This window comes from Protopterus annectens, chromosome 3.part0 (genome assembly GCF_019279795.1).
Source record: "Protopterus annectens isolate FY-2018-M chromosome 3.part0, PAN1.0, whole genome shotgun sequence".
Lineage (NCBI taxonomy): Eukaryota > Metazoa > Chordata > Ceratodontiformes > Protopteridae > Protopterus > Protopterus annectens.
Window position 1 is genome coordinate 458,357,942 of NC_056731.1, and position 19,863 is coordinate 458,377,804.

General features: G+C 38.3%; 1 protein-coding gene across 1 annotated transcript in view; it reads right to left on the minus strand.

The window, feature by feature from the left end:
• Positions 1–19,863, minus strand: part of MARCHF6 (membrane associated ring-CH-type finger 6) — a 2,699,933-nt gene that overhangs the window by 313,584 nt on the left and 2,366,486 nt on the right. Inside the window, exon 29 of the mRNA XM_044064887.1 lies at positions 15,052–15,141. Coding sequence (XP_043920822.1) covers positions 15,052–15,141 — 90 coding nt within the window. The remainder of the gene's footprint in view (positions 1–15,051; positions 15,142–19,863) is intronic.

A 19,863-nucleotide genomic window follows, 5' to 3' on the forward strand; every position in this document is an offset into this window, starting at 1 on the left:
TACACGGGGCAAAGAAAGAGAGAAGTACTTGTATCAATTGCAAGAGGAGCTCCAATAGTAACAGAACAGAATAAAAAAAAAGACATTAATGGTAGATTTGTAGTACTAAGAGGCTACTGGCAAGGGAGGAGGATTACACTGGCATGTATTTACATTCCATCAAAACTGATATAATGGAGCTTAAGAAAATTCTGGGAGAAATAACCAGCTATCAACAAGGTATATTACTTATAGGTGGGAACTGGAATTTGATTTGCAATAGTGAAGATGTGTTTGGGGGCCCAGAAGGGAAAATATTACAAAGGACAGTAGATTTTTAAAGAAATTTATGAAAATATTTGGAATGGAAGATGTGAATTCAGTACTGGGAGTTTGGAGTGAATTGACATATTCCTCAAGATACAAAAACGTTAGTAGGCTTGACAGAATTTACATTTCACAGGAACATTTACAGTTAATTGAAGGTCTTGATATGCACCCAATAACTACTTCAGATCATGTGCCAATAATCACAAACAAAAACATGGCAATAAAATATAAATGAGACACTTTTCCACCAATCTGTTTGAGAGAGAGAAATTATAGCTAGTGAATGGGATAAAATTAAGGGGGAGTTTAAAAATAGGGTGGAAACAAAAGAAAGAGAGCTATGGTTAAGTAACCCGAATTATTTAGGGGGACTGACAAATGTTAGTACTGCAAAATAGGGGGAATCTCACAGACCAAGAAAAGGAACTGCAGAATGCTGAACAAAAAATAAGGGATTACTTTGATAATATGCATGAGTTTAGAAAGATTGCTGTTAAGCAACTGTTTTTTTGATAACACTAGAGCACAAAAACTTTTAGTACAATGACTTAGGCCATAGAAAGGGCAGTCTCCAAGCTTAGGGAGACTATAACAAGGAAGAAAAAAAAAGGATCTTATAACAAAGGAAGATAACAAGGGATCCTGTAGAAGTATTAGAAATATTTTGGAAATTCTATGAATGTCTGTATAAAGTAAAAAATATGGAAATCAAGAAAAGGTACAAATGGAATTTTTTATGGAAGAATTACATATGCCAAGGTCAGTGGTAGAGGAGTTTCAATTACTAAAAGTTAGCACAAGAAGAGATGAGAAAAATGGTGATGTATAACCAATCTACATGAAAGTCCGTAGGAATAGATGGTATTCCTGTGGAAGCATGGAAGCTAGGAGGGAAAAATGACAAAGATCTAGAAGGTTTTGTTTAGCAGTCTTTTAACAGAAGGAGAAGTACCAACATCCTGGAAGAAAGCAGTGATAGCGGTATTACCTAAAGATGGTCAAGATCCATCAAATCTAGCTTCATATGGGCCCATTTCAATATTAAATCATGATTATAAAGTGTTTATGATTAGAATGACTAAACAATTGCAAAAGTGATGCCAAAATTAATAGATATGGATCAATGTGGCTTTGTGGTGCGGAGCCAAACATCTGACTACAGTAACAGAAAACTGATAATCCAGAGGGAACCAAAAAGCAAGGAAACACCACTGTTGTTGGTGGGTCTTGATGCAGAAAAAGTATTTGACAGAGTAAGTTGGGACTTTATGTGCACAGCAATGGAAGCATTTGCATTCCCTGATAAAATTATAAGGTTGGTTAGGAGGATACAAGGGATCTGAGGTGAAAATTAAAGGGGGTGGGATCCTCTCTGATAATCTGTATTTTTGCAGAGGAGCCAGGGAGGGTTGTCCTCTCTCCCCTTTATATATATTTATTATATTTAGAACTGGGAAAGAAAATAAGGGACTCGGAAATTCAAGGATATAACTGGCGTGGTAATCAAGAAAATCTCTCTATTTTAGATGAAATGTTATACCTGAATAAAAAACAGAAAGGGAGATTACAGTGCTGTAGAACAGAGCCAGTTTCAAATCTTTTCTAGATATAAAATTACTGAAGCTAAAACAAAGGCAACAGCAGTAAACTATCTACCCACATATGAGTTGGTTCAGCAATATCCTTACTTATGGGATATGATAAAATGAAGTATTTAGAAGTATGGATTAAAAATTATTCTGGTGTGGCAGCTAAGGATATGTGGGAAGAGACTAAACAAAAAACAATACAAAAACTGAGAAATTGGAAGCTCTGTTATATGGATAGTAATACACAACCAGTTAAAATGTTTTTAGTCTCTCTAGTCTTATACGCAAGCCAGGCATCTTTTATCAACCAGAGGAAAAGCTATAGATAGCAATTAATAAAGAGATGAAGGATTTTATCTAGGAGAGGAAGACAGCAAGAGTCAAGTGGGATACGCTTATTCTTCCAATTAAACAGGGTGGATTGGGATCACCAGATATGAAGGGGTATTTCAGAGCAACACAGTTACAGCCTCTATACATAGCACAAACTGAAATCTATAACTCAATGTAGAAAGATATGATGCTGAAGTAGGGGGAGAAGCTCAAGAAACAAGAAGAGACTGGAATTTTGGATGCAGACCTTTAAGGAGAACAATAATCAAAGAATATTATATTCATAAAGTAGCAGACAATATACTAAGAACTAAGCCAACACTGGAATGGAGGAAGCAGATTATACTGATAGGGGTGATGGCAATTAGTTTATACAGACCATAGGTAAGAGGGGGCTGGAATTTATTGGAGACAACTGGCAAAGGAATCAATGTATTGGCAGCAAATAACTGAAGAGGGAAAGGCAATAGAATGGGAAGACACCAAGAACTTATTTGGACTGCAGGTTAGAGACTGCCTATCAAGGACTGACATCACAGTATCGGCAAAGAGAAAGAAATAGGGGGTCAGACCAGCACTGGTTGAGTTTTTAGTAGAATATAGAACAGAAGTTGCCGTTAAGAAAGGACTAATTAGTACAGCATATAAACCACTACATGATTACTATAAGAATCAATCAGAGGAGGCTAGAAAGGATTGGGAAGAAAGATTAGATAAGCAATTCACATAGAAACAATGGAGGATATATGTACGTCTCCCAAATATGCAACAAAGGCTAGAAGATTTAGGAGCTTTGCTTACATATACTTTTTATACCCCAAATAGACTCCAAAGAATTTTTTCTAAGGTAGATAGCAAATGTTGGAGGTGTGATGGGGAAGAAAGAGGTAACAGACAACATATTTTCTGGGAGTGTAATGAGTTGGCAGACTTTAAAGATTCCCTGTGGACAGCTGTGTTGGAGATGCTGGGTGAGCACATTTGTGTAACTAAGGAAATTATTTTTTTGAGCTGTTAGAGAATCAGAATTGCCTAGACATAGTAAGACGTTGCTGAGTCTAATTACGATGGCTGCCAAAAAAACAATTACTAGAAAATGGAAATCAAAGTCTTAACCAACTTTACTAGAAGTAGAGGAGGATAGTAAAAGAGATGAAACAACTGGAGTTGGGATCTTTTGAAAAAGGTAGGAGCAAGTTAAATACGAGAAAATGGGAAATGTAGGATCTATACATGCAGAGGAAGAACAAGGTTTAAAAGAAGGCAGGATTGGAATGAGTTTGAATGAGTTATGTAATGGTTGACTGGATATATTAAAAGTGATGTACACTGTTTGCAGCTACAGTTGTGTCTACAAGGTTTGGAATGTATAATGTTTGCAATTGAGATTGTGTCAGTATGGCTCATTTTCATTTATATAAATGTAAGCCTGCCCGTCATACATAATTAAGGAAGGTAGTCCTAGGAAATGTAGAACACCAATAAGATATACTATATAGAGGCATCACAAAAACACAAATTAAAATATAATGAGCATTTGGAGAAGTGTGCACACAGTTAAGACTTTGGGAACAGATGTATAAAGGGGATAAGGTAATAAAATGGGATTAAAAAAAAGTAATAAAACAGATGGGAAAAGGTACATTTTGTTTTACTGATCAACTTGCAAATTAGTCTGTTGTTAGTGTTGAAGGAAGATATGCGGAGGCTGGATGCTAAATTTCTTAAACCACAAAAAGAAAATGTTACCTCCATCCTCCACCCAGGTAAAGTCAGTACCCCTCCTCCTAACATCCCTCACTCCTCAGAAAATATTGCTACCTCATTCAACACACACTTCACCCAAACCATACTATCACTAGCTAAACAACACAAACCCCCTTCCCCTCCAACCCACACCTTCAACTAGTAATCTCCCCACTGCCTTCTCTTTTTCTTCTGTACCTACCTCCAACATAAAAAAAAACTCTTAACTAAACTTAAACCCACCAAATTAGCAGCAGACAATCTCCCAAGTGAATACCTACAAATCACAGCTGTTGCTCTGGCCTACCCAGTATCCATCTTGATTAACTGATCTCTGTCAGAAAGTTACGGTCCCACACTGTGGAATGTATCACATATAATTCCCCTCCACAAAGGCGGACCCTTCGCAGAACTAACCAATTACTGCCCCATAGCTATTCTCTCTCCACTCTCCAAAACACTAGAAAGATGCATACACTCTCAGGTCTCAGACTATCTCCTTACTAACAACCTCCTTTCCAGTACTCAGCATGGCTTCTGACCAAACCATAGCACCACCACTGCCTTACTCTCCTTTACTACACTATCCTTCAGCATAAAAACAATGGCTATCTCTCGTCTGCTACTTTCCTAGACCTATCTAAAGCATTTGACATGGTCCCAACACAAACAACTTATCTCTGTCCTCAATAACCTATCCTTCTCACAATCAGTCACCAACTGGTTTCAGAGTTACCTGTCTGACCGCCAACAATCCACTGTATGGCATAATGACATATCTCCCCAACTACCTGTCTCCATAGGGGTTCCCAAAGGATCCATCCTTGGACCCCTACTCTTCTCTGTTTACAGCAATAATCTAGCCTCTGCCACCAAACATGGCACACTCATACAATACGCAGATGACTCAACCATCATCTGCTCAGCCCAGTCCCTACCAAAACTGCAAAAAGTCACACAGGAAGCCTTTTCCTCTGTTAAAACATGGTTATCCGATGCCCAATTAATACTCAACCCAAACGAAACTAAACTACTCATCTTCCAACCCACCAAACATACTCAAAACAACTCTCACTTTAACATCACAGCAAAAGACACCACCACTATATACCCAATTGAACACACCAAATTGCTAGGAGTGGAAATAGACAAACTAAAATTTGACATTCACATATCCATGACCATAAAAAAAGTCCACAAAAAACTAGGAGCGTTATACAGAAATAAGCAATTTCTCACCAAAGCAGCCAAGATTTCAATAGCAAATTCCCACCTTATCTCCACCCTACTTTATGCCTCTCCAATATATAACAACCTAAGGCAATGTGATCTAAACAAGCTAGAAACCTGCTACAACAAAATCGCCAAATTCGCCACAGGGGCATCCTACCGTAGTCACCACTGTCTCTCACTTGCTGAACTGGGCTGGCTTGAACTCCCTCACCTCCTTCAGTGGTATCAACTCTCATTCGCACACAAACTAGTAAATCATCCACTAAATGCCCCACCCTCCAGAATCTACTCCAACCCTATCGCACCACCAGACCACTAAGATCCAGCAACAAAAATCACTTGCAGATCACTAAAGTCAATAACTCTGCTGGTGAAGCACTATTCTCTTGTGCCATAGCCAAATTATGGGACTCACTCCCACCCACAATTACCTCCGTACCATCATGCACCCACTTCAAAACTTTACTAAAAGCGCACCTAAAAACATACTGGCTATGCCCTTGCAACTCCCGCTCTAATATCATCCACCCCATCCAACCACTACCTTTCTTTCTACTCCACTAACTACAATGATTATAACAAGCTCAGATGCCCATAAGCCTACTACTTATTATACAGCAGGAACTTCTCATTGTAACATTTGTTAATGTCTGTTATGTACTTCACAGATAAAGATTCTAGTTGTCTACTGATGTACTATGTTCTTCATCTGTAAATATGTTATAAGTAATTGTTATGTTAAATTGTTAATCACTATGTAATCCAATGTAACTACTGTCTGTTTATTTTAACTGTGGAGCTTTTCCTCCCGGGCCTCCACTGAAAATGGACCTATGTCCAGTCGGACACTCCCGGTCAACAAATTTAAATAAATAAAACTGAGGGTAGAACAAACAGCAAACTGGAGTAAAAAAAAAATAGAAACGGCATGAAATAAACAGAGATATTATATATGAACAATGGTGGTAAACGTGCTTTACTCATTTACATTTAAAATTAAATACAATATTTTAGAGTTTTTGTACAGAAATGTTTGCACACATATACAAATGTTCCCATAAACGAGAAGCATATGTTGCAGATGTGAAGGTTCAAAAAGAAGCTCTTTGCAGCAAACATTAAGGGAATTTACAGAGTTACTTTGCTACAAAAATAAATTGAACATGCTAAGTCTTACACTTGGAACAGAATGTAACCGTAGTATAGTCATTTTCTCATGTTGGTATAAAATAAATTAAAAGTTAAGCCCTTACCACATTAGATCCATGTTTTCTGACTTTCATCCACTCAAACCTATGGATTGTCAGATCTGATCTTGGCGCCGATTTCGAAGCTTACTAGAACCAGAGGTCTGACCTACACATAACTCCCTAGGGCTGTACCTCAAATGCGCAGATCGAGTTTGACCGTCTGAAAAATATATGAGAAAAACTACCTAGGGGGAAAAATCCTTTCAAGAAAAAAGAGATAACCTTGGTGATGTCAACTGCTTGAAGAAAAGTAATTACAATCTACTGAGACTGTGTACAAATGGGGAGTAACATCCACTCATTTATCTAGAAGCCATAGGAGGACAATTTGGAAAGGGGTGGGGAGTTTGAAGTGGATAAAAATTGGGCAACATGGATTTAACATTATGGTAAAGTACATAATGTTCATATCCAATGTTGTCTATTTTCATCCGTTCAAACATATGGGACAGGATGCCAAGCTTTCAATCTGAATGACATCAAGGAAGGACATTCCTGAATATGGTCAAACCAAAAGATGAGGGTGATCTGGACTGGGTGTCCAACTCAGTGACACACAAAGGTATTTCAACCAAGTGGCCACAGCACAGATGTCATCAATGGATAATCCTCTGTTGAAGGCTGTCAATTACTCTGGTTGAATGTACTTTGGGTTTATATGGTAAAGGTACATTTTTCTTATAATATACAAAGAAAATACAATCAGAAAACCATCTGGATAAAGTTACTCTGGAAACTGACTTTCTCAGCCTTATTTTTGCAAAGGAAACAACTAACTTCTCATCCTTTCTAATGTCTTTGTCCTGTGGATATAAATTTGAGTTTTCTATGAACATCTAACATGCGCAGTAAGTATTCCCCTTCCCAGGAGTACTTTGCAAAGAAGACAGGAAGATGTATAGGTTGGTTTAAATTAGCTTCAGGTGACACCTTAGGGATTAAGGATGCATCTGTTCTGAGGGAAACTATCTTTGTGAAAAACTAGAAAAGGGGGCTTTGATGATGGGGATTGTAGTTCAGAGATATTCATTTGGCTGTTACTGTGCCCAGAAAAATTGCCTTCCATGTGAGGAATTTTCAATCTGCAGTGAAAGTGGGTTCAAAGGGAGACTGGGTTAAAGCATGTAACAGCAGTAATCTCCCATGGGGGAGCTGGGTCTCTAATGGGAGATCTCAGTAGAAAGGTAAGTTGGAGAAATGCTTTTGAGATAAGAGATGCTATGGACATGTTACTGCATCTGACATGAAAACTGAAAATTGCTGCCCACTGTACCTTAACAGTTGCGAAGCTGGAATCTTTGTAAAAGAGATCAGACAAAAATTCAAGTATGGAAGGAACTGGGGGTGAAGAGGGGTTAAGACCTTTGTAGTAGGCCCAAACTGAAAATCTTTTACATTTACTTTGGTAAATTTTCCTCACTGATGTTTTCTGAAAGGCAGAAAGAATACTGACTACTTCTGGGGTAATCCTGGCATCTCTGGCTATAGTAAAAATTGGGAGGAACCATGCAGTTAATTTCAGGGATGCCTGATCCATAGGAGGCAAACTGGATGGGTGAGTTAATAGGTCTGGATATTAATCCAACATCCATGGAGATGTACTTGCAGAGGCAATAGGTAAGGCAACCATGTCTGTCAGGACCAAAAGGGAGCAATGAGGAATACTCTGGTCTTGTATTGTCTTGCATTCTGTATAAATATGCTCACCACTGGTAAAGGGAGAAAAGCATACCGGAGACCCAGGGGGGCAAATGTGTACTAGAGCCTCCCACAGTAACTCTCCCTGTGGAGGGATCAGGACAAAATACCTGCTGCATTTGTTACTCAGGAGGCAGGCAGGCAGCAGCAAGGTTGGGCCCTGTGACTGAAAATTGTTTCTATTACTGTAGGAATGAGGGACCACTAGTGAGGCAGCAGCACTGTCCCTGCTCAATTTTTCTGCAAGTACACTGGAGGACCAGAGGATGTGAGTTATCAGAAAATGTGATGACAACACCCACTACAAATACCTCTGGGCTTCTCGACAGAGGGAATGATAGGGTTCCTCCCTGTTAAGTAATGTAACATACCAGAGTCATGTTTATCTGACTGTATGGATATCACATGGTTGGGGAATAGGTCCTGAAGTACCTGCAATGCTGGAAGGACTGGTTTCATCCCCAAGACTGATGTGAAGGTGGTGTCTGTTGCCAACCATGAAACCTTGGACCCTTCGAAATGGCCATCCAACAACAAAAGGGATGCGGCATGGTCATTGTGGCTATAGGTGAAATTGTCTGAAAAGGGTGTCCTTCAGTCACAGTCAGGGATACAATCCACCAAGATGCGGTTTTTTTTTTTTTTGCAAAACAGTGTAATCCAAATTTTTGAGTGAAGTTGCGTGGATTGAGATCATTATACTGCTATGGTCCATTGCAGTACTCTACTGAAATTTCTGGCTAATGAAATCATTAAAATTGTGGATGCCAAGAGATTTAAGATTAACCTCGCTGGTGGAGTCAGATGATACATGGACTTGAAAAGCTCTTTGCTGAAGTGACTGGACCCCTGAATGGGGGAAGGCAGGCTATCTGAAGTCTGGTGCTTAGCTGATATCTTATGAATTCTATACTCTCAGTTGGGGTCAGCTGACATTTTGGTAGGTTTATGGAAATTCCCAGTTTCAGTAGCAGATAGAGTACGATTCCTGTGCTTGATGAGATGCTCAGTAGAGGCAGTGAGGAGCCAGTAATCCAGATAAAGGAAGAACTGGATCCCCCACAAGTGCAGAGCTAATACTGGGGACTAAGGTGACACAATGGCAGTGCTCTGAATTGAAAGTGACTGGCTCCCAGCCAGAAGTGAAGAAATCTCTTGGATTGCTTCCCTATTTTGATATCATAGTTAGCATCCTGGAGATCAGAAGAGCACATCCAATCATCTTCCCTCAGAGGAGGCAAAATGGCCTGAACCATGATCATTCAGTATTTAGATGGTTGAGATCCAAAATGGTTCTGAGGTCCCCATTTCTTTTGGTAATAAAAAGAACTTGGAATAGACTCCAGACTCCAACTGATCACTGAGGACCAGCTGGTTTACTCTTTTTCTAAAGACTTTGAAATTTGTTTGGCTGCTGTATCCCACTGACTGGGTGGAACACTGGGGACTTTGTTACCTGTGGTAGAAAGGAAAAGGGAATTAATAGCCTCTGGATGTTATTCTTAGCACCCATGAATTTGTTGTAGTGTACCAGACTTGAGGGTGCAAACAGACCCCCCCCCCCCCCCAACTGCCTCCAAAGTCCAGCAGTCAGGCAATAGTTCAGGAGCACTAAAAGGCTTTCTCTGAGAATAGGCCATGAGAACCTTGACTGGTTGGTCCACCTCTGCCTCTTGGGCTTTGTCCAATAAAACTGCCTTCCCCACTGCCACAGGGAGGTTTGTCACCTTGGGAGTCATGGAAAGAACTAGTTCCTACAGAAAGTTCTTTGTGGGGTGGAGAAACGTACTCCCGCTGCAGGAACAGTCTTACCATCTTGCTGACTCCTGGTGAGTGTATCCTTGACTCTTGGTCCAAACAAGGTGGAACCATCTTAAAGGACATTAACAAAAGACAGCTTAAAGCCTTCCCGCAAAGTCACAAAGCTGCATCCAAGCATGGAGACTCATGGTAACATCGGTGCCTGCTACTCTGGATGTACCATCAGCTACACTAGAGAGCAAACAGATGTCCAAATTAAAGGGGAATTGTAGGGTGGAAAGCTGGTAGTCCACCTTTTTTGAACATCTGTAGGCAACACCCAAAATAGGGACTTCTTGAGCTCTTTAGTCAAGTCTCTCTGGAAACCAGTTAAATGGGCTAAACTGTTCAGCGATCTAATGGAAGAAGTCAGTGATCCATAGACGTGTTTCACAAATCTGCCCATTGTCCCACATTCTCTATTATGGGAGGAACTTAAGAGCTTTCTTCCAACAGCTATTTCTTCGTGGATGCTACAGCCAACTGTAACATATACAGTTGTACCCTTACTCCAGTGCTTGTCTGCCAGTGCAGATAATATATGGTCAACTTTTTTTTGGTACGAGCTCAACCACATCAGGGTCCTTCCATGCCCACTGAGCCATTAGGTCAATAAGTGGCTCAATAGGGGGTAGCACCCAGGATGATGATGGCCTGGAAACAAAGGATTCCAAGAACACTGCTTCATCAGAGAAGAGTCTTGGGACATCCAACCCCCCCCCCCCCTCTGTTTTATTAACTACAGCATGTCACCAAATAAGACATTTTCAGAGAGGAAAAGAGAAGAACCCTCTACTTCAGTAGTATCTTCAGTGAGAGACTCTGGTGATGAGGCTAGGTGTCTCTGCTTGCATCTCCATTTTTTGGGGACATCTAGGGATGCAGTAAAAGTGCTAGAATCAGATAGTATTGACGTAGCGGGCTTCCTCAAAATGTCTTGGTGCAGACTAACCCTGTATGACTGGGTGAAAAAGCACAGTGCAGAAGGGTTTGGGTGGAACCAAACTGGCTGAAGCTTTCTTATCTTTGGAATTTGCAAAATCCTTTTCAAAGGCCGAAACTGCTACTGGAGCTGACTCCCTTTGCAACAAAGGAGAAAGGAAATCCTTGGCACCAACAAGCCCCCACTATCCAATGTTAAAGCCCCACAGGGAAGAGAAGTCTGAAAATCTCCTGCCTCACTCCTCAGAGCTTGGCTCCGAAGCTTCATCTCAGAGTCTCATCTTGATCAGACAGTATCACAGTTGAGAGAGACTGGGATACAGTCAGTGCTGGAGATGCAACAATCTCTGGTGTCAGCAAAGGTGCCATAGTTCCAATCAGTTCTGGTAAAACTGAACCAAACATTTGGGTCAGTGTGGACTCGTGTACAAGTGGGATAAGATGGCAAACTGTTGGTACCTTCCCAGGAGACGGTGCCAATATAACCCCAAGATATTTCTGCGTTCTCAGAAATTTCCTTCTCACACCGTCAATGCTGAGTTCTGTAAGGCTTCTTGACAATCGATTGGACAATGGTAATGATGAAGGTTGAGAATATCTTCTCTCTTGCAGAATGGGAGACTGGAGTCTAGAACTCACCGGTCCTGGCAAGTAGCTAGTTCGAGGAGGCGACAGAGTCTGACCGAGGCTGACTGTTCCTAGGACCTTTTCTTTGCTGACTCTGACGGAGACTTGCTCCTTTCCTTTTCTCTTACTTATCTTCTTTTTCTTTACCCTGCCACTTCAACTTAATTTTTTTCTTTCTTCACAGGACGGCAAGGTGAAGGGGTAAGCCCATATCTGTGTTGGAAGGAAGCCTTTTAATACCAATGTGTCCTTCTGCTCTCGAAGGATCTAGCACTGAAGGCTGTAGAAGATTGACAATCTATGTCTAGGTGAGTGGCAGAGAGACAATAAACAGATCTGGAATATGAATCCTGAGGAGGTAGTTTGTACTCACACTTCAAGCATTTTTTGAATCCTGTTGATTATGACTTATCTTGAAAAGTAAGAATACTAAACAATATTATTCTACTGCATCATAAAAAATTCTGATTATAGAAAAATGTATCTAACAGAGAAGCTAAACCCTTCACTTCATTAACAAAAAGCTACCATAAAACAGTAAATATTTCACAAACATTAACCTAATAATATCTAAGAATTCATACACACACACACACACATAAATACATTGAGTTCACAAAAAGAGTAGTGAGAGCTAAAATCTTTCACTGTAGGAGAGGTGTGTACCTGCAAAGATGAAAAAGTCGTATTGATTTGCTGAGAGTTTTCAGCAAGTCCGAAACACTAGAGCAGCAAATGAGATCTGAAGGTAAGAGGTACAGCCTATGGAAGCAGTCAGAGTTCTGGGTCCAATAAGCCTCAAGATGAGATCAGCACAGATGTCAAATCCCATCGGATCCAACAACCATAGGTTTGAATGGACGAAAATAAACATTGGACTGTATTTAGAGAGGTAAAACCAATTTTATCTTTATAGTGATGACAGTGAATAAGAAAACTACAACTGGAAAATGGAAAAACAAAGAGAATGGAAAATAAGAGAGGTAAAAGAGATAACAGAGATTAAAAACATGGAACTATTACACAGAATAGAAACAGACCTCCCTGGTTAAAAAAAAAAATGGTCTACAAGGAACTCCTTAATGGAAACTCAACTTGAAGACAGACACCAACACAGAATGCAACACCTAAGACGTATTTAAAGTAGACTACAAGACAAGGTACAAAGTCACTAGTCCAATTAAGACTTGTAATACAGTGATAAAAAAAACTATGTGGGGCAACAGTTAATTTCTGACTACAAATTAAACTGTAAACAGTTCCCTTGTGTGTTTGGCATGCTTTTTGCTTTAGAAGCCCTGTTAAATCAATTTGGAGATCAAGATTAGAGAGAACTCTTGTTTGTGATATATGGATTTACATGCTTACCAATGGAAAGTTATTGAACGTTAAAATACTAATTGACAACAGTATTATTATTAATATAAACATATAATTATTAAATGCTTGCGCCACTGATCACTGCCAAAATAACAAGAGCAATTGCACAGTATGTAAAAATTAAACTGGGATATTTAACGAAATGTTGCTCATAAATAAAAAAGATGGTAACACCAATGTTCTTTGCTACCTTCTTAATCACTTCTCATTTAAAGTGCTCCATTTCTATGTCCAAAAATAGTGCTCATTAAATACTCAACTACTGTTTTATCCTTACATATTTACGTATTTAATACTCATCATGTCACAATAACTCAAATGGAAATACAAAATCATTGTTCTGTAAATGTTCTCACAATACCACTACGCTCAATATATGTTATGTATTTCTAATGTACAGGTATAGCCAAGGAAAAAAAATAAAAGTTTATGCTTTAATGTAACCTTGATTTTGCCTCCAGTTGTAGCTAGAAACAGCAGATAAAATATTCACGGTCATAAAAAATTGCAACAACATATGAGCCAGAAAAGATACCACGGAAAAAAACAATTTATATATATATATATATATATATATATATATATATATATATAGGTCTACTTCAGAAGACTGAATCCCAAAAGACTGAAAATTCAAAATACTGAATGATGGAATTTGCCCCTTCTCCACTGTTGTGCAATCTTGGAGTTGGTATATATAGTTAAGCAGGGAGTGTGTGGAGGGCACAACACCCCCCCCCCACACACACACACACACATGAGGGGTGCAGGAGGGCTTGCCCTCTGCATTAAAAATGTGTTCAGTATTTTGAATTTTCAGTCTTTTGGGATTCAGTCTTCTGAAGTAGACCCATATATATATATATATATATATATATATATATATATATATATACACACACACACACACAAACACACACATATATATATATATATATATATACATATATATATATATATATATATATATATATATATACACACACACACACAACTTTGGATATATAAATTCTTACATGGTTAAATCACCCAAATGAAACTGACATTTCAAAACATGAAGGACTTCAGCTCTATCGCTAAACCATCTCCCAATAAAATGTGAAGGTAAAACCAGGTTCTCTCACCACGGGAAAACGTAACCAACCAAGGTTTGGTGTAAACAGTCCAACAGTCACAAATAAGATTTCTTGCAATAAATCCACATCAATGGAAAAAATTCTGTAGATTTCAACACGAAGGCAGAATGTAGATGTAATAAAACCAATATTTATTAGTAAAAACGTGAGCGCTTTCGCGTAGCAACTACTACGCTTCATCAGACAATAGTAATAACACAAAAGCTTCTTTTTATACAAAGGCTAGTGAAAAAGGCACCAAATCAATAATAATCAATTATCTCATTAAATAATTAGACTACTAAAGCTTGCAGCTTAATTAGGTGTTTTTAAGAAGGTATCTTTAAAAAGCACACATTTATAGAAAGAAAATTTAAATATGTCATATTATTTACAAATCATTCAAAAATAGTGGTTATAAGCAGCAATGTTACATTGAATATTGGTATTCGAAATAATGTGAGTATAAAACCAACGCCAAATCCAACTTCATGTTTCCTGCCTATGCATGAATGGATAAATAAATGCATGTAGTGAACTAATATGCGGAGGAACTAAATATCATATTAGATACTAATGTTCAAAATAATGCAAGTATAAAACCAACACTGAAACTAACTGCATATTATCTACTTATGTATAAATAAATAAATAAATAGATAAATAAATAAATAAATAAATATATAGCAGTGTGCTGTTTTAACCAATGTTTTAAAAGGTAAGTAATAGTACATATATACAAGCACTGTTCAGACTGGGGTTATGTTACATATTAAAAGTTGAGTGTTGTTTTAAAAACAGCATTAGAAACGACATGAAAACCACATTGTAAAGAGACATAATAAAGAAAATTTATTTATTAAATTTTAATATTTTAAATTTTATTATAGATCTCCCAATAAAACTTAATTCGGTCCATTATATGTTGCAAAAGGAAATATTCCACTCAAAACAAAATGCATCTGGTCAAAATCAGTAATACAGCACATGTACAGTTTAGTTTCCAGCATGCATTACGGTTTTACTTGCCTGTTCAATAACTGTCTTTAGCCACCAATGAGGCCCCATCAGAGTGATGGCAGCAATAATTTTCGCATGCAAAACACCAAGGGCCCAGTCCTATTAAGGTTAAAGAAGAAAACAAAACATTAATACATGACTGATGAACAAGTTTTACATTATACTCAAGTCAAGTAACACAGCCACTCTTTACCCTTTCATGTTACATTACCAAAAAAAATGACAGTTATAAAGGAAACAAACGCATGCACACACACCCACACACACAATCTCTCCACTGCATAGCTCTTAACCGGTGAGGGACAATTCTCAACAAAATCAAGGACAAATCTAAAAATAATCAGACACTTTTCAAAATATTACTACTATTAACTTGAAATATTGGCAGAATAAAAAAATGTGAATTAATATACATTTTCTGAAGTAAAATAAGTCTACATATATTGCCTTCTTATCTGGTTCTTCACCTTATAGTCTTCTTGTTTTTCGGTAGATTCAGTTGCTGCCTGATTTTTATCTACTTCTGGTTTGATTTCCATTCCTCCTTGACGCTAATATGCTTCTGCTAAATTAAGCAGAAGTCATCTTAGCTTTATTCTCCTCATATTTCTATACTCCTCTAACAGTGACAATTCTCATCTTAATTGCTTTATGGTTTTCTCTATTCAATACTTCCATGATGGTATTCGAATTCTCAAGAAAACACAAAGTGAACCAATGATAAAGTGGAACCAGCAACAAAAAAGTCCAAAGCACCAAAGCAAAAGCAAGTTCGACAGCGTTGTATAAATGCTTTTAATAAAACAAAGCTTTCAGACAGAAAAGTCCTTCAGTAATACATAAATGTGCATTTTTTTCTGAGCTATCTTTAAATGGATTGTAATTGTATCACGTTCCTTAAAATCTTGGCTTAACAGAAAGTAATATACTCCTTTAAGATTTTTTAGTGGAACATTTCATTAATTGCTTTTAATTATTTGATTGTGTTTAGTTTCTGATAGGTAGGCTGTGTCATATGTCTTTTGGATTTTTAAGGATAAAGAATGTGATGTCTTGATATGCATTTTATTAACACTGAAAGACTTTTCTGTCTGAAAGCTTTGTTTTATTAAAAGAATTTATACAATGCTGTGGAACTTGCTTTTGCTTTGGTATTAAAATTCTCCCCCTCATTTCCCTCGCTACCCTGTGTTCTTGTGGTAAACATTTATCAGTTATTAATTTAGCAGCACAGTAATATATCCTGTTTACTTCTGTTACATCGCATGGATCTCTATGGAGAGTCCTAATTACTGCATTAATTTGTTTTATTAACTTCTGACTTTTTGGGCTTTATTGACCTTCTGCAGTCTATTTCTCTCATTGATCTTAATATAACTATCCACGTCTATTAAATCAAGCAACTGTTCTTTTAGCTCATCTTCTTCCCAACAGAGTGCACATCCCTTGCTTTCCATTTCCTGCGGGCATTCTACAGAATGTTCTATAGTATCTTCTTGTGGCACCTTCTCTTCAATTTCATCCTGTGCCATCTGTTGCTCTGTCATATGGGAACTCACAGGCCTGTCAATTCTCCACAATGACTGCATCAGTGTTTCCAGTTTCCTGTTCCTTTCCTTGCTGTCTAGCTTCTACTGGTTTCCTGTGGAAGGCTCCAAAATATCTTGATATGGCACCAGACCAATTGCTTCCTGGTTCCACTAGTTTCCCCTTAATTTGGGTATCCATTGCTCTATCTTGTGGTGGTGCTTTCCGCAATCTCTCTTCCACATGGAATCCTTCACTTTGCAGGTACTCCATAACCTCAGTTTCTATTTCTTTAATTTCTCCATTACTAATCTCCTTTTCCTATAACTGCGGTGGTGATGCTGCGGTAACACTGTCGCCTCACAGTAAGACGTTGTCCTGTTTGATTCTCAGCTAGAGCGTCTTCTGTGTGGAGACATGCGTGAATGGGCGTACCTTCCTTGAAGGTTGTGCGTCAGGACTGGCAACTCGGCACGTAAAAATCTACTGCCAATCATTAGCGGACCGGAGTTCCGCTGTGGTAACCCCTAACCGGGAAAAGCTAAAAGACACAACAACTAATCTCCTTTTCCTCTTGGTCTTATTTTTTGTATTGTAAAATGTCCAGATTCCTTTGCCTGTATTTCTCTTCAAATATCTCTGGTGCTGCTCTTTTTGTATTGGCTAGTTTTGCTTTGTTGTTTGCATAAATATTACACCTTATTAAATCCCTTTTCTTTCCCATGTCCATATTTCTTCTTCAGATGTCTTCTGATCTTTTTGTTTCTCCTTACTTTGGGGACTCACTCCATCATGCTGTGATGTAACCTGTGTTAGACCTATACCAATATACCAAATCCATCAATTCGCAGACTCTCCATAACTTCAACTACTATTTTTTTTAACTTCTACTTTACTAATCGTTTCTATGTTCCATCTTTGTGATATTTTTCTTTTATTGTGAAATTTTCTGTATCTGGATGCCTTTGCCTGTATTTCTCTTCGAATATCTTTGGGGCTGTCTTCTTTAAACTGATTAATTTGGCTTTCTCCTTTGAATAAATATTGCACCATATCAAATCTCTCTTTCTTTCCCAAGTCCATACTTCTTTTTTATACTTTTCAAATATATCTAGGTTTTGTTGTTTATATTTTTGTACTTCCTCAGATGCTTCTTTTTCCAAACAGATCAAAGTTTCTTGCTCTATATACTGTTTTTCACAAATCTGTTGCATTAATGAACGCAAATTTTCATTTGAAGCTTCTGACAGTTTTTCTTGTGTAAGTATTTTTCTTTCCTCTAATTTCTTTCTTAATCGTTTTGTATATCTTGTGTCTGGAAATTTTGGGCTTTTTGCATTATAGTAACAATACATAATTTCTTTCTTATCCTCAATAGTCCACTATCATCTTTATGGCTCTTCTTTGGCCTATCGGTTTTTGAGAGTTTTGTGGATCACTGCTTTCTTCTACAATAGGGGGAACCATCCTCCCCCTGGGCCTGGCCCCATTGTAGGAATGTTTCTGTATTTTGAGGATTCTACACAGTCATTTTTTTCTATTCCTGGCACCAGTGTGCCTACCAGGATTGGGCACTTTTTTATCCTGGGTGTTGTGCACCCAGCTCTCAATTTTTGACCTACTTCTGTCCATGACATATGCTATATAAATACAGTCTATACATCGGTGTCACCTTGGTGAGATTTTGTAAAATTAGGATCCCCCTCGTGAATGTACTCACCAAGACTTGAGGATGAATTCAATTTCGGCACTATTACTCTACTTTGCTTGCTGACCTTTCATCTCTCCATTCAGACCCTACCCCTAGTGAGAATAACTAGGATCATACCACAGATCATTAAAGGGGTCTCATACAAGGGATAAAGCATCCAGGAGCTGCCTCTGTCCATTCAAAGCATGATAAAGGTTAGCTACACATTGGAAATTTCAAGTAGGATGGCTAAATAATGAAATATTTTAGGGGTGGTAACAGGAATGTTTGACTAAAAAGATTAAAGATTTGGGAACATGTTAAAAAGGAGTTGCAAAAGAAAATAAAGAATTTTAAAATGGAAGCCTAAACTTAGGAGACAGAAAATGAGTAGAAGGCGAGGAGGCTGCAGTTAAGAATGATTTCATTAAGTAATAAGGAAAGAAAGGAGATGCAGAGAATGGATAAAAGAATTTGGAAGCATGGACAATTTTTTGCAGTACTTAAACAGTTGGCAAGAGCAATAAATGCTAGTAACAAGCTTGGACAACAAACAATAGACAAAGAAATGTTTCAGAAAAAGAGGGGCAAATTGCTAAATATGGATGAGGAGTAGATGAAATCCTATAAGCTTTTAAGTAGTACTCTGGCAAATTATATGACAAAAAAGCCTGCAGTGGGGAGAGATGGAAAGTTCAAAAGAATTTTATGGATGGTTTAAATTTGCACAAGTTAGATAAGGAAGATCAGCTGAATAAAGAAATTACAAAAGAAGAGATAAGGCAAGCAATTGGGGGAAGATAAGGAAAAAAAAATGTAAGGAACTGAAAGTCTTCCAGTAAAAGTTTGGGAGGTAGAATTGCAGGAGATAATTAAGGTATGGCATAAATTATGCAATGAGGTGTGGGAGGGAGGAGTCATGGAAAAACTGGGTACTTGTGGTAATAAAGAGGGGGGAGAGAAAGGATATGACATTAGCGTCATCATACAGGCCAATCGCATAAATCATAAGATGTTTATGGCTGTTATTGGGAAAAGGGTAGTTGGACAAATTAATAAATTAGTTGAAGGGGATCATTTGGGTTTTACTGAGGGTGGGAGTACTCATGAAAACATCAGATCATTAATGCTGGTGTTGTATTCATTAGATATGGAGAAAGCCTTTGATAGGGTTGACTGAGATTAGGTGGAGGGGATGCTAGAGGCATTTGCCTTCCTCACTCAAGTCAGGTGGACAATAAGGATTGTGCATACTGTCGCATTAGTTCAAGTCAGAACAGGGAACACTCTCTCACAGGGTTTGATCTTTAAAGGAACCCAGTGGGTCCTCTCTTGACTTTGTTATTTGCATTATATATTGACACTAGGGTGGCCGCAGTGGTGCAGAGGTTAGCATTTGTGCCTCACAGCAAGAGGCTCTCCAGTTCGATTCTTGGCTGGGATGCCTTCTGTGTGGAGTCTGCATGTCCTCCCTGTGGTCAAGTGGGTTTCCTCCCACATCCCAAAGACATGCTGTAGGTGGAATGGCAGTCTAAATTGGCCCTAGGTGTGAGTGTGTGCGCCTTCTGTGGAAGTTTTGGGTGCAAGGCTGGCAACTCGACACC